Source organism: Varanus komodoensis, unplaced genomic scaffold, assembly GCF_004798865.1.
Source record: "Varanus komodoensis strain SLA01 unplaced genomic scaffold, ASM479886v1 scaffold50, whole genome shotgun sequence".
Classification (NCBI taxonomy): domain Eukaryota; kingdom Metazoa; phylum Chordata; class Lepidosauria; order Squamata; family Varanidae; genus Varanus; species Varanus komodoensis.
Window position 1 is genome coordinate 2,623,151 of NW_025336088.1, and position 12,860 is coordinate 2,636,010.

General features: G+C 43.6%; 1 protein-coding gene across 2 annotated transcripts in view; it reads right to left on the reverse strand.

Moving 5' to 3' along the window:
- The window catches only part of FBXL20 (F-box and leucine rich repeat protein 20), an 89,822-nt gene that overhangs the window by 17,225 nt on the left and 59,737 nt on the right, over positions 1-12,860 (reverse strand). For both annotated transcript variants that reach the window (XM_044446915.1, XM_044446914.1), the window contains exons 7-9: positions 12,049-12,144; positions 11,281-11,407; positions 7,133-7,207 (exon numbers count right to left, since the gene is read on the reverse strand). In XM_044446915.1, coding sequence (XP_044302850.1) covers positions 7,133-7,207; positions 11,281-11,407; positions 12,049-12,144 — 298 coding nt within the window. The remainder of the gene's footprint in view (positions 1-7,132; positions 7,208-11,280; positions 11,408-12,048; positions 12,145-12,860) is intronic.

The following is a 12,860-nucleotide window of genomic DNA, read 5'->3' on the forward strand; positions in this document are numbered from 1 at the left end:
GAAAGTTGTTCTGCTGGTTGGGAATCTGATGACAATATATGAGATTCAATATATGTCTGGTTTCTGGATGATGGGTTAAGTTGTTTTAATAAAGTGTTCTTAATCTTTTTATTTATTTTTGCATTTATATGCCATCCCCTACTCCTAATGGGAGCCTTGCTTGCTTGCTTATTTATTTTTAATCTTAATTTTAATCTTAAAAGGAAAAGCAGCCAGGAGTTCAAAGGAAAAAGCTATCAGAGCCTTAAGCACCCAGTTCAGGTTTCATGAGTGAAATCTGTTTACCACTGGAGGATTAATGAGAGCCATCCCCTCAGAAACCTCTTCCCATGGGGATGGCTAGCAAACAACCCTTTCCCTGATGCCCAAGACAGTATTGAAAATATCACCTGGTGCTTGAGTACACTGGTACTGAGCAATCATGCCTGAAAACCCCCAAATCATCAGACAATTCTTCCTCACTTGGCACCATGATTATGTTTTGACTCCAGGAGATTAAGGGCTTCAAAGTGTTAGTTTATATCCTATTAGTTAGTGTAAGTTTACTGAGAGGCCTGGACAATGTTCAGGACCTCTTCTGAACAGCTGAGGTGGCCAAGTCACTGCTGCTCAAGCCTCCAGGTAATCTACTGAAACATTTCCAGTAAAGGAAGCATTAAGGGGTCCAACAAACAGGAAGGTGCTACCTCTCCTGAACCATTAACAAACAGGTTCATCAGGAAAGCCATCAGGAGCATTTCAGTTGCTGAATTTGCTGGATTATTGCGGAAGGTGGACTGCTGTGTGATAGCAATGATTTTCCTTTTAACCCAGGCTCTCCAAAGCTTCTTTTGTTCCTGATTTTGTGCCTCCTTGTTTGGCAGTCACATTGTCCATCCTGGTTAGCATATGATCTTGGCAATGAGGTGCCTGACTGCCAACTGAATGGTTCTTGATCCCAGAACAAAGATTCCTTTGCAGACCATAGGCCCTGGTTGCTCCTCCCACAACAAGTTACGATGACAATTTAGAGTGGACTTGTCAGGCTGACTACTGTAGAGAACCTGTGAATGTGTGGATGGGTGGCAGGTTAGACACTGTTCAAGAGACCTGAAGAGCTTGAAGAAGAAATAACCATAGGTGGGACTTCTGCGCAACTGCCTGTTGATAGAGTAGCAACAAGCTCTGTAGGGTAGGGACTGGACCCAACAGCTTTGCATATGTGCCTCAAGGAGACATGGGAACCAATATGTGGGGGGCAGGGTAAAATGTGTGGGTATCAAGACAATCAGCAAGAATAGAAGAGACACAAGGAAGGAAACCCAGCTGTCTTTTGAAGGGTAGCCAAGGTGAGCCCACTGAACCTGTGTGAACGTAGGCTCCTATCAAACAGGAGGAGGAGGGAATACAAGGCCCAAGAGTTGGCCTCAAATGAAAATATGGGGCAACACAGGATCATGTGGCATTCGAAAGATATGCAGACAGGGAGGGACTTGGTAGCTCACTCTCCTTGAGAAGGGTGAGCCATAGCAACCACGGACAGTTTTCTGACAATTTTCTTTCACAATGCACTAAAGTTTACAAGATGCAAGGCCTGTCTGGAGTTTTTATCTCTTCTGGTTGCAAGAAAATATTGCCTGTAGCCTGAGGCAATGTTTATTTGTATTTTACACAATAAAGAAATTGACTAGAACTATAACTTGACAGCTCAACTAGAAAGAGAGCCAGGTGCAGTTATTGTTGTTATATTACATTACATATTCCATCTTTTCTTTCCTCTTGTGGGGAACCCAAGGTGGCTCACATGGCTCCATTTTATTCTCACAACAACCACCCTGTGAAGATAATTTAGGGTGAGAGTGAATGACTAGTGCAAAGTCATCCCATGAGCCTCATGGTTGACTTGACCTCAGATCTCCCAGGTCTCCTGTCCAAAACTCTCACCATAACACCACACTGCCTCTCCAGAGGGCAAATGACAGGGACTGATTCTATTCCCTCAATGTCCAAGGAGATGACTAGTGTGCCTGGGGCAAAAATTTGTCCCTGGGGCAAAAGGCAATCTCCAGGACGTATACCTTGAACTCAGCCTCATGCAGGCATCCCTGATTGCAGCAAGTTGAGGAGATACCCCTTGATCCTTTGGCCGGGGATCCTGATTTCAGGCTGAGGGAGACTCTTTGGCTGTCTTGAGGAAGGACAAAGCTCCACTTCTACTAGTGGGCTGGTGGAAACCCCTGCTGTTGATCCTGTGGTCCTGCTGGAGGTTCTTGATCCTGTGGTCCTGCTGGAGGTTCTTGCCCTGTGACCACCAGAGAATCTGGTTTGTGTCAAAAGGTGGAAGAATGAAAAAAATCATTGGGACCAGGCATACTGTTCTCCTTTTGATGTGGATAAAGCATCTGTTTTATCCTTTAATCTCAATTAGTGACCCCAAGGGCCTTAAATTTTCAAGCTAGAGAAAACACAACCATCAGACTTCTCAGCCAAAGGTTTCTGCTAGTCACAGAAACCACCCTGGCACTGAACTGCAGCTTAACAACATCTACTGAAGAATTTAAGGAAAGAGAAATCTTGTTGAGCCCAGCCCTGGCAACTTTCAGGATACCTTCCAGACTGCCAATTCCATTGACCAGAGGAAAAAAGGCCCTGGCAAAGAAAAGAAATGGTAACTGAAGCTCTAAAGGCTGTGCCAGGAATTTGGCCAAAGTCTCAAACTCCCAGCACAGCACAGCTTCTATCTTGTTATCAGACAGGTCCTTTTCCTCTGTGCGGATGGTGGTGGAGGAGACTAAGGTGGTCACTGGGGCATCTGTCACAGCCACATGAAGTACATTTAGAACCTCCACTAGCAAAGGAATAAAACTTATTTCCTGCTAGGAAATAAGTCTTGTTTGTTTGTTTGTTTGTTTGGGATATTTCTAACCTGTCCAATCACTATGTGTCTCTGGACAGCTTACAACAATAATTCAATAAATACAACAGTATAAAATATATTAATAACCAAAATAACAATAATAATACTAGTAACACTGATAACCCATGACTGGAATAAAAACATAATTAAAATTTTAAACTTAAAAATACTGGGTAAATAAAAAGGTCTTGACCTGGCACTGGAAAGCATATAATGTTGGTGCCAGGCAGACCTCTCTGGGGAGCACATTCCATAGCCTTACTCTTAGCTCAGCTGGCCCATGCAGCCTTCTGAAATTGAGCCATAAACTCAGGGAAGGGCACAGAGAGCCTTTTAAGAGGGCCCTGAGCAATGTCATCCTTACCCTTTGTTGCACAGGTTGGCAGAAGGGGTGGGAGTCACATTGTCAGGCTTGTCCCTCAACTTTGGTACACAAATTGCTTCACTAAGGAGTGAGGGAAATGCTTCCAATGGAAAAGCCTCCATGGGTTAGATGAGACAGATCTTACCCTGAGGGTTCTCCACTCCCTCCTACTTACCCAATGATTACTTAAAAGCAGACAGAGGCTCTTTTCAGATACTTGGAGTGACCAGAATGATCACTGCTGCCCTGGAACAAGATGGATGCTTGCCTAATGGGGTCCCTTGTGTGCACTGCCATTTTGTAGACTCTTTCTCCTCTAAGGGGGAAGAAGGCACCATGGAATATCCACCGCAGGAAAATGTTGAGGAGAAAAGAGACCTGCATCACTCTTCCTATGGCCTGATCTACAACAGGATAAATGGAAGCATCTTTTTTTCTCCTTATCATGCTTATGATCCACCCTCACCCTGAATGGGATGGAGAGTGACTGGGCCACTTATCTTCGCTCTGAAGGGGCACCAAGCTCCAGATTTCTCATTCTACCCTCTGCTGTACTCAAGTCAACTGAAATGTGCTTGATCCCCACCCAACTCTAAATCCAAGGGTTTGTGTGGGGATAAACGAATTCACCCTTGTAGAAGTCTTTGCTTGGCCTGTTAATCTCTCTGAGGCAACACCTGATGAGCCCTCCTTGCAGCAATACTGCCACCTCTTCTCTCCTCCCCTCCCCATGACTTTGTTGCTCCTGCAGTTTTTCCTGCTAAGACTTCTTGCCTGAAGGCCAGTTAGGATCCAGTGAGATTTTGGCATGCAGGGTGAGAGGTACTGATCCCTGGCAAGAGGTGCAGGGCATTGCCTGTCCAGGTATTCTTTGCACTACCCACAAGTACCCCCCCAAGTAGAGAGAATGAGGCAAAGTGGGGCAGGAACAGTCAAGGGGTATTTCACACTAGAAGCAATTGAGGCCCCATGGCCTGGCTGCCTCAAAATAAGGGGAGGCATTGTAACTTGAACAGGCCTTCTGGCTTCCAGAGAGTAATCAAAGGTTTAAATCCTCAACAGTTACATGTTATAAATTCTACTGCTGGGTCAGCAGGAATTTGGCCCCCAATGTCTTGGGAGTCACTCTCCTCCCTTTGTGATGTATTTTTGGGTGCTCTCAGAAATTATGGCCTCAAGGAGACAGCAGAACTGACCTGTTAATGACTAACATCTGGAGTAAATGGTTGGCCCCAAGGATTGGGAGATGGGCCATCTCTGCACCAGTCACCTGACCAGTGGTGAGGTGGATTAAGGCCAGAGAACAGTGAGGCTTTTGTTTCTCTTCCAGGGTTGATGCCTGCTGACTGTCCTGTGTTGAAGAATGCTGTGATGCTCTGTGTATTGTGACCCTGTCAAAGGTAGAGCTTCTGAGTATAGCTTAGAAAAGGGTTAGCTTTGTTGTTTTGGGTCCAATGGGTTCAACCCCCATGGTGGGTGCTTAGTTGGTAGCAACCTGTACACTTGCTGCTCTCCAACCTCCTTTCCCCTCCTCCTCCTCCCTCCTTTATCCTCTTTCATCCTTTTAGTGGTACTGTTTACGCATCCTCCACCCCTACATTCTACCCTTTTAATACACTTGTTTTGTTCCTCATACTTGGGTTGTTGTGTGCTGAATCCAGTGTCTGTCCAGGTATTGAGGGACCAGGGAATTTCTGGGCAGAATATGTGAATTTGGCCGGGGGAACGAGGAATCCCTGACTGCTTTCTGTTGCAAGCATTGACAGCCAAAGACTGCCTGGACACTCTACGTGCCTACGCATGGGAAAAATCTGGCTGCTCTTCTTACTCCAAGGAAGAAGGAGCACGGGTGGGCCAGTGAGTGGTGGAATGCTTTCTGTGCTCACTGTAAAGAGGAGATGCAATGGCTGGATGCCCCCCTATTAGGGCGTGCGTGGGCAAGGTAGGATTAACCCAGGTGCTCTGCCTGCCATCATGAAGGAGGCATGGGCCCAGTTGCTTCCTGGTTAGGGAGAGTATGGGCATACTCGTGGTGACACATGTGTTGCAAGTCAATACTAGCAAGGAACTCCAAAAAGTCTGCTTCCTCCCAGACAGGAGAGCTGAAACGCCTCTTCACTGGCCAGTCAGTGGTGGTAGGACCTCTGCTTGCACAGTGCTCTAATGGAACCAGCTACACAAGCCCTAACGGCAGCAAAAGGGAGGGAAAGGATGGGAGAGGAGTCGGAAGGAGTAGAAGAGATCTAAAAACCACAGAAAACAAAATAATATTGCTAATGGGATAAAAAGAAAACCTCATTCAGTTGAGTTCACAGAGGTCAGTGTGGACCTTGTTCAGCCAATGATTAGGACTGAACAGCCCTCCCTCTGGAGAGGACAGACAAACGCTGCCCATCTTCTCGTGGACACAGTTAACCTGAAGGTCACAGAATGACCCCCAGAAGAAACGGGAGAAATGCTTCTAAACATGGTCAAAGGTGTTTATCATAGAAGTATAGTTCATACTACTCTCCTTTTAAAGAAGGAACATATGCAAATATATTGGAGGCTGAAGGGAGGCTGAACCAATGAGAAAAGCACCTGCAAGTTTGTTTTCCTACATACATCACCAGATAAGGAAAGAACATGCCAGTCATTACTCCAACTTACCCAATGCCTCTCAATTGTTTCCAAAGAGTATCTACTGCTAATTACTGATATGATGCCATCAATATGAATGGAACTTTACAAGGTTTGAGAGACAAGCCTCTGCCCATAAAAGCTTAACATGTAAAATTTGTCATAAATGGGGCAACAGGGAAAGGTAAAGAAGAGGGAGTCGGGGTAAACAGGGAGGTAAGATGCATATGTACACTTAGTTAATGCAGGACAGGAACATAGGGCTGCCAGATTCACTGAAATTAATCTATGAAAAAAATGGATAGCTCAACCCAAAGGTGCCTGTCTAGTTCAGGATGTATTTATGACATACAATAATGCAAAAAGGAGGAGGCTTAATTCCCCATGGCTGGAGTCTTCAGGACAGGGAATAGTTTTAGCATTCAGCGTAATAGGGTCTCTGAGTATACCTCTTACCTTTCTCCAATAGAGTGGAAGAAAAACAAATGGCTTTATTCAGGGTTAGTATTTCAGTAAAGGCCTTCCACTCCTGAGAATGGCTGGCCTACACTTCTGTGACAAGATCCCTTAGAGATGGAAACCCCCACAGGGATCTTTACAATATATACAGCAGAGTCTACAATGCACCATCTGCCACAAGCAGCAGCATTTTGTTCATCTCTGTAATAGTGCCTCACTCTACTGCAAGTCTGTCTCCTTTTCCCCCTAAACCATTTTGTTAGCTTTACTTGGAGACAGTTGGAAAGGTGGATCAAGGAGGAGAAAGTAACAGATTGCTCTGAGAAACACACAACTTTGCAGCTTTGAGAAAGTCCCCTCCTAATTCCCTTTTCCTATACAAAGGAATATCACTGCTTTTGAAAGACATCAGTGCTTTTGCAGCATCCTGCCCATTCCTAGTCACTCTGCAGACCCATTTGTTTCGAAAGGTGATGCTCAGAAGGAAAAGGTCAAAGAAGGTATAACTGCACGGAGAGGTAAGCAACAACCAATGTCTGCTGATCGCTTCAGCTATAGCCCATTTTCACCCATTCCCATCCCATTACTTGCAAAAGTAAAAGGTGAACAGTGAACTGCTTGAAGTGCATCTCCGTCAAGTCATCACAAAATTCTGAAGATGATGGGAGAACATTCCTTCAGATGCTCTTATATTCCTGTCTCAGAGAAATCTTTAGCTGCAATAATTCAGTTCACAAGTCCTCTGTATGTTATGAAATACAGAAATATTGGATTCTGTGTTGCCAATTGCTTACCAAGCAAGTCTGCAAATTCAAAGTCACCAGTTCAGGACAGTGGGCCCCAATGTACTTGAGAGCTTCATCCTCCAGCTAGAATAAAAGTATGTGCATGTGTGTAAGAGAGAGAAAGAGATAGAGAAAAGAGAGAGAAGTAATTCGTTAAAGAGCATATTCTGAATTTTCTTCTTGTGTGGCAGTATTGCTAAAATTGTATTTAGTATCCATTTTTCTTTCAAAAAGTAAGGGCAGTTTCCTTATTCTCATGCCCAGCACCAGCTAAGAGCTTATGTGGATCCTTGGTACCTCTGCATCGTACCCACTGCAACCGTTGTTTCAAAACTGGCCGCGGTAAAAGAAACTTAGCATGAAGCCCCTTATGGAGGAGTGAAGAATATGTGATTACTAGATTCCTCCCTGCAGCTGTACTGTGGCCCCATGAATACAATATTAGAAACTGCGGTGTAGCAGTCCCAGAATTTATTTGACTGGGTTGTGCACATACTTGGCCTCATTCTGGAGATGTCCGAAATGCTCGTATTGAATAATATGGTTCCAGAAGCAAGGAATGGTGCTTCTAAACCTTACTGACTGAATGTGTAACTTCTAGCACAGGGGTCCTCAAACTTTTTAAACAGGGAGCCAGTTAAAAGGTGCCAGTGATGGGTGCGGGTACGTTCGTGCGGTGAGGTGCCAGCTTGCTCTCAAGGAGATCGTTTTCTCAGAGCGAGTCCAAAACGATCTCTGCACGAGCAAGCCCCTGCCTTGCCTCACCACACGTGCGTGTGTGTGGCATGTCCAAAACCTCTATGGCAGGCTGGATAAATGGGCATGGTGGGCCGGATCCAGCCCGTGGACTGTAGTTTGAGGACCCATGTTCTAGCATAACCACTTACTGGTTTTAGACATACATGCATGCTTTCTTTAAAGGTGGGGGGACTCTCACTTTTCTGATAAAACAGAAAATAAATAATACACATAAATTATTCTTGCTACTAAAAATGTTAGTTTCCTTAACTCAAAGAGAACAGATGGCAAATAACTGATAACAAGGACTTTATTTTCATCAATTTTTCCTTTTAGAACTCCATAAATAAGGGAAAAACTCATGCTATTTTTAAAAGTGATCTGGATTCTAAAATTAAGCTTGCATTTGCTAAACCTCTTACCTATGACTTCTTCCATTATAAATCATATTGATAATTCCTAGGCAAGTTTAAACCGGACTTCCTTCACACACCTCTCCTGCTAAAATGACACACACCAATAGGAGATCTGTATGCAAAAGCATTATTTCATGTGAATGCAGCCATGAGTGTGGATCTGCATTCTCTCATATATGATGCACCTCCCCCAGTGGCCACTGCATTAGCTGGATGAGTCTTTTGAATATCAGGAGCTACCAACTGTAACATGTGGTTAGCTGCCTATTATCAGACCTGGACTGGTTCAGAGCAAAGTTACGTGTACAAGTTTTATACAAAGAGACATACATGTGCAGATGCACACACTGCGTAATTTTAAGGGGGAACTATTTTGGGGGCAATGAAGCATAAAGAGCTATGATTCTGAATCAAGTCTATGCAAAAGATGAAGTAAGGTGCCATCCTGCACTACAGAACATTGGACACCCAGGAAGTTCACCAGATCAGTGGCCAATCTGTTGTTCTTATTTTTAAGATCATAATTTTACGGGAGAATTTTGACCAAATCTGGCAGTGAAGTGTTTTATTTTTATACGTATTTAGTGGAAGGAAGAAATGTTCAAGTGGCCACCAGCCATACATCAATTATGTCGAGTACAGATACATAAAAAATTAAGGCAAATATCCCGTACCAGAGATAATCAAAAGTTGCTATATTAAAAGACCACATATCACAATCTTTATATGGCCAAGAGTTACAAAACATACAGTGCTTTTGTTCTACCCTTCCTTTGTTCAAGAAGAATTGTAGAAACAGATCTCTCTTAATCTTTCAGTAGCTTATGTAAGAACCACCATGCTGGATCAGACCAAAGGTCTATCTTGGCCAGCAGCCTCTTCTCACAGTAGCCAACCAGCTACCTATGGGAAAGTTATAAGACATGAGCGCAATATGACGCCCTCCCACTTGAGCCCCAGGAACATCTTACCTCCGATACTGGAGGCTATCTATAGCCATCATAACTAGTACCTATTGATTACTTTATTTTCAAGGATATAATTATTTTTAAAGTCATCTGAGTTGGTGGTCATCACTACATGTTGTCATAGCAAATATCATAGTCTAACAATGAGCTAAGTGAAGAAAAACTTTCTTTTATCTGTGCTGATTTTCCCAATGTTCAGCTTCATGTGATGAACCCGAGTTCTAGTATCATGAGAGAAGTAATACATCTCCCCATCAACTGTTCCCATATCAGGCCAAACCTTAGCCAGGGTGTGTAGTGGTTAGAAGTGCGGGTCTGGGATTCAGGTGTTCTGGGTTCTAGTTCCTACTCAGCCATGGAGCCAACTGGGTGACTTTGGGCCAGTCACAGACTCAGCCCAACCTGCCACACAGGATAGTTCTTGTGGTGATAACACTGAAAGCAGCAGGAAGAGAATGATGTAAGCTGCTTTGAGTTCTTTGTAAGAAAAAAAGGTGGGGTATACATCTAATAAATAAATAAAATACAATGTATAATTTTGTCATTTTTATTGTGTCTTCCCATACACACAATTTTTCTAGGTTAAAAAATCCCCAATATTGGAATGTTTCCTAATAATGCAGTTGCTCCACTGCTTGATGATTCTGGTTGCCTTTTTCTGCACCTTTGCCAGCTCTGTATTTTATCTTCTGAGGTGCAGTGAATAGAACTTAGATAGTACTCCAAGTGAGGTTGAGCAATAGATTTGCATAACATCAGTACAATATCGGCAATTTTATTTTCCATTCCTTTTCTAATTTTGCTCAACAAGGAACTTGCCTTTTTCATAGCAGCTGCATACTGGTTTGACTTTTATTTTATTTATCAAGTTATTCATCACAACAGCAAAGACACCTTTCTTGGACATTCACAAGCTTAGATCCTACCAGCATATAAATGAGAATGGGATTTTTGCACCCACATGCCTCACTTCACAGAGAATTGCATGTGCCATTTCATGCCCATTCTTCTAATCTGGAGAGTGATCTGAACCCCTTTTTATTATGGACAGATCTGGGCAGCTCTGGAGCACCATCTGGTGGCTGGAACCAGAACAGCCACTGCAGTAATTGCAGAATGGATCCCAGGACCTGCTGGACCTCTCAGCCTCCTGATGAGCATCGGCTGGAAGACCTGAAGGACAGGCCACATAGCAGCACATGTTTTGCTCCTGGGGCTGCTTCAGTGATAAAGGTTTTTCTGTTTGCTGCAATGTGTTCTAGTTCCTGCATCTTACTTAACTAAGCTCCTGTCTTGCCTGCCACACCTTCTGCCACTTGTGAAACTCACCTGATTTATCTTGCCTCAGGTATCTGTTCCTGCTCTTGTCTGAATTGCTACCATGTTCTGCTTGTTTTCCCTGTTCCGAATCATTGGCTCAATCATGACCATGCCCTTCTCTTGTTCTGGTACAGTCTCCTAGTTCTGGATTTTGGCCCATTTCTTCACTACAACTCTGTGCCAACCCAGCTAACACACTTTGGATAGTGTTTACACCCTGCTATGAGGCACTAAGACCTGGGTATGGGTCCTGTTACCTGGGTCTGAGTGCCTCTGCCAAGTCTCCAATTGCTCGTTCCCTGGACTTCTAACTCAGCCTAAATGGTTTGGTGTCCTTAGCAAACTAGGCCACATCACTGCTTGCTTCTAATGCCACATCATTTATGAGCAAGTTAAAAAGCACGAGTTCCACAACAGAGGCCCTACTGCTTGCATCCTGCCACTGTGAGAAATTACCATTTACTCCCACTCTCCAGTGTAGTGTGATGATGTGATTAAGAGAAGAAACTGTGACTAACAGATTTTCTTTTGTATTGGATGGGCAGACAACAAATCAATCCCATACAAAAGAAAATAATGGATTTCCTTCTCTCTAGAGTGTTGTTCTCCATCTTGTTTCCAATGACACATGCTCATCTTGCCTTTCTTCTACTTTAAACAAATCATATTTAGTCAACCTTTCCTGCAAGTGTTGTGTTTTCAACAGAGACCATACCTGTGTGCAGCCTTTAAGAAAAAGAGCCTTGAGTCCACCACAACCTCTCACCAAAGCCTGGATGCCATCTTTTGTCACCTGGTCACACCATGAGATATTGAGCTGTTCCAGCAGAGGACACCCCTCACTTGAGAGGTAAAGAGGGGTGACAGAGAAAGAAAGCAAACAGAGATTTAACTCTGAGGATAACTGTCTTGCTTCAACAACAAATACATTTTGTTCTTCTTTCTATCATCTATCAGTCCAGCTACTCCTTATTCTAGCTGAAACAACTCGGCTGGGTGGGTGGCTAAAGCAGTCACGTGGAAACACTGTTGGCAGAAAGGGACTTTCATGCTTACGAAATGCTTACGATATGCATTATGTACAGAGATCAGTGCTTCAAAAGAGCCTGACCAATGCTGGAGGTAGACGAGGAGAAAGCAGGCATGGGAAACAACAGGGTGACAAGGAGTATCTCCCAGCTGAGTTAATGCTAAGATTGGTGTGAATACCTCTGTGGCATCCCCACTGCAAGTGTTTTTAATCATGCCTAGTAACTAATCAGAAGGCCAGTTTTTTTCTCCTACTAAGGATGCTCTCTGGGAGGTTAATGAAAAATCACTGTATATCTAGTGTGTCTGGAGCTAGATCAATTGGGAAGAGCAAGGGGCCTCTTCCCCAAAGATCCAGTTTTGGGCAGCTCCTCTACTGTCACTGAGTTGCCCAAAACATTGAGAGGAAGTGTCCATCGCAAAAGCACGTGGCCTTATGAAGAGTCATACTCACCTCAGTGCTTTAAGGGAAAGGTTGGTTATTGAAGTGCAGGAAGCCAGATCCAGATGCCGTAGTTTAGAGCAGAACTTACTAAGGCTAGTACATGTGCTGGAAGAGAAAACACACACAGCTTCATTGCTCTAATACTTTAATTTTTTAAGCAAAAAGTAGAATTACGAGTGCTACTAGACGGAGGACTCTTAATGCTATCTATCATAAGCATTGTTCAGGCATTGTAAGGAACCATGCATCTGACTACTATTTCTGTATTGATGCTTAGTTTTTAAAATGTTGAAATGAAGTGGTCACATCTCCCACACCCCACTCTGTGGTGAGATGTGCATGATTCTAATGCAAGGAAAGTCTATACTTCTCCCCAGGGAAAATGATAAAAGTTATATTTAGGATAGTATGGAGACATGCAGAGAACGAGAGGCATGAAGCATCCCATATCATGCAAAGCCACTCTCAAGGGACTAGAAATCTTTTAAAAACACAGAGATTATCAAGATACTGTTGAATCTGGTTTCTAATTTTTAAAGTTACATTGTTTAGACCTTGTGCTGCATAGTTACATTGAAACAATGTGTATTAACAATCAGTGAGGCTACATTTCAGAGTGTATATATGGGGGAGTTCTGCACCACTGGTCTATTCACGCCATGTGACATCACTGCTCAGCCTCTGATACCTTGCCTATCTGAAATATACATAAGAGTCCGCTGCAGGTTGAGTGAAGACTACATAAGTCCTCCTGCGGAGAACAGGAATTGATGCTGAAGCCCTTTGACTGTTTTCCCCTAAGGTCCCTTGACTCACCTTTC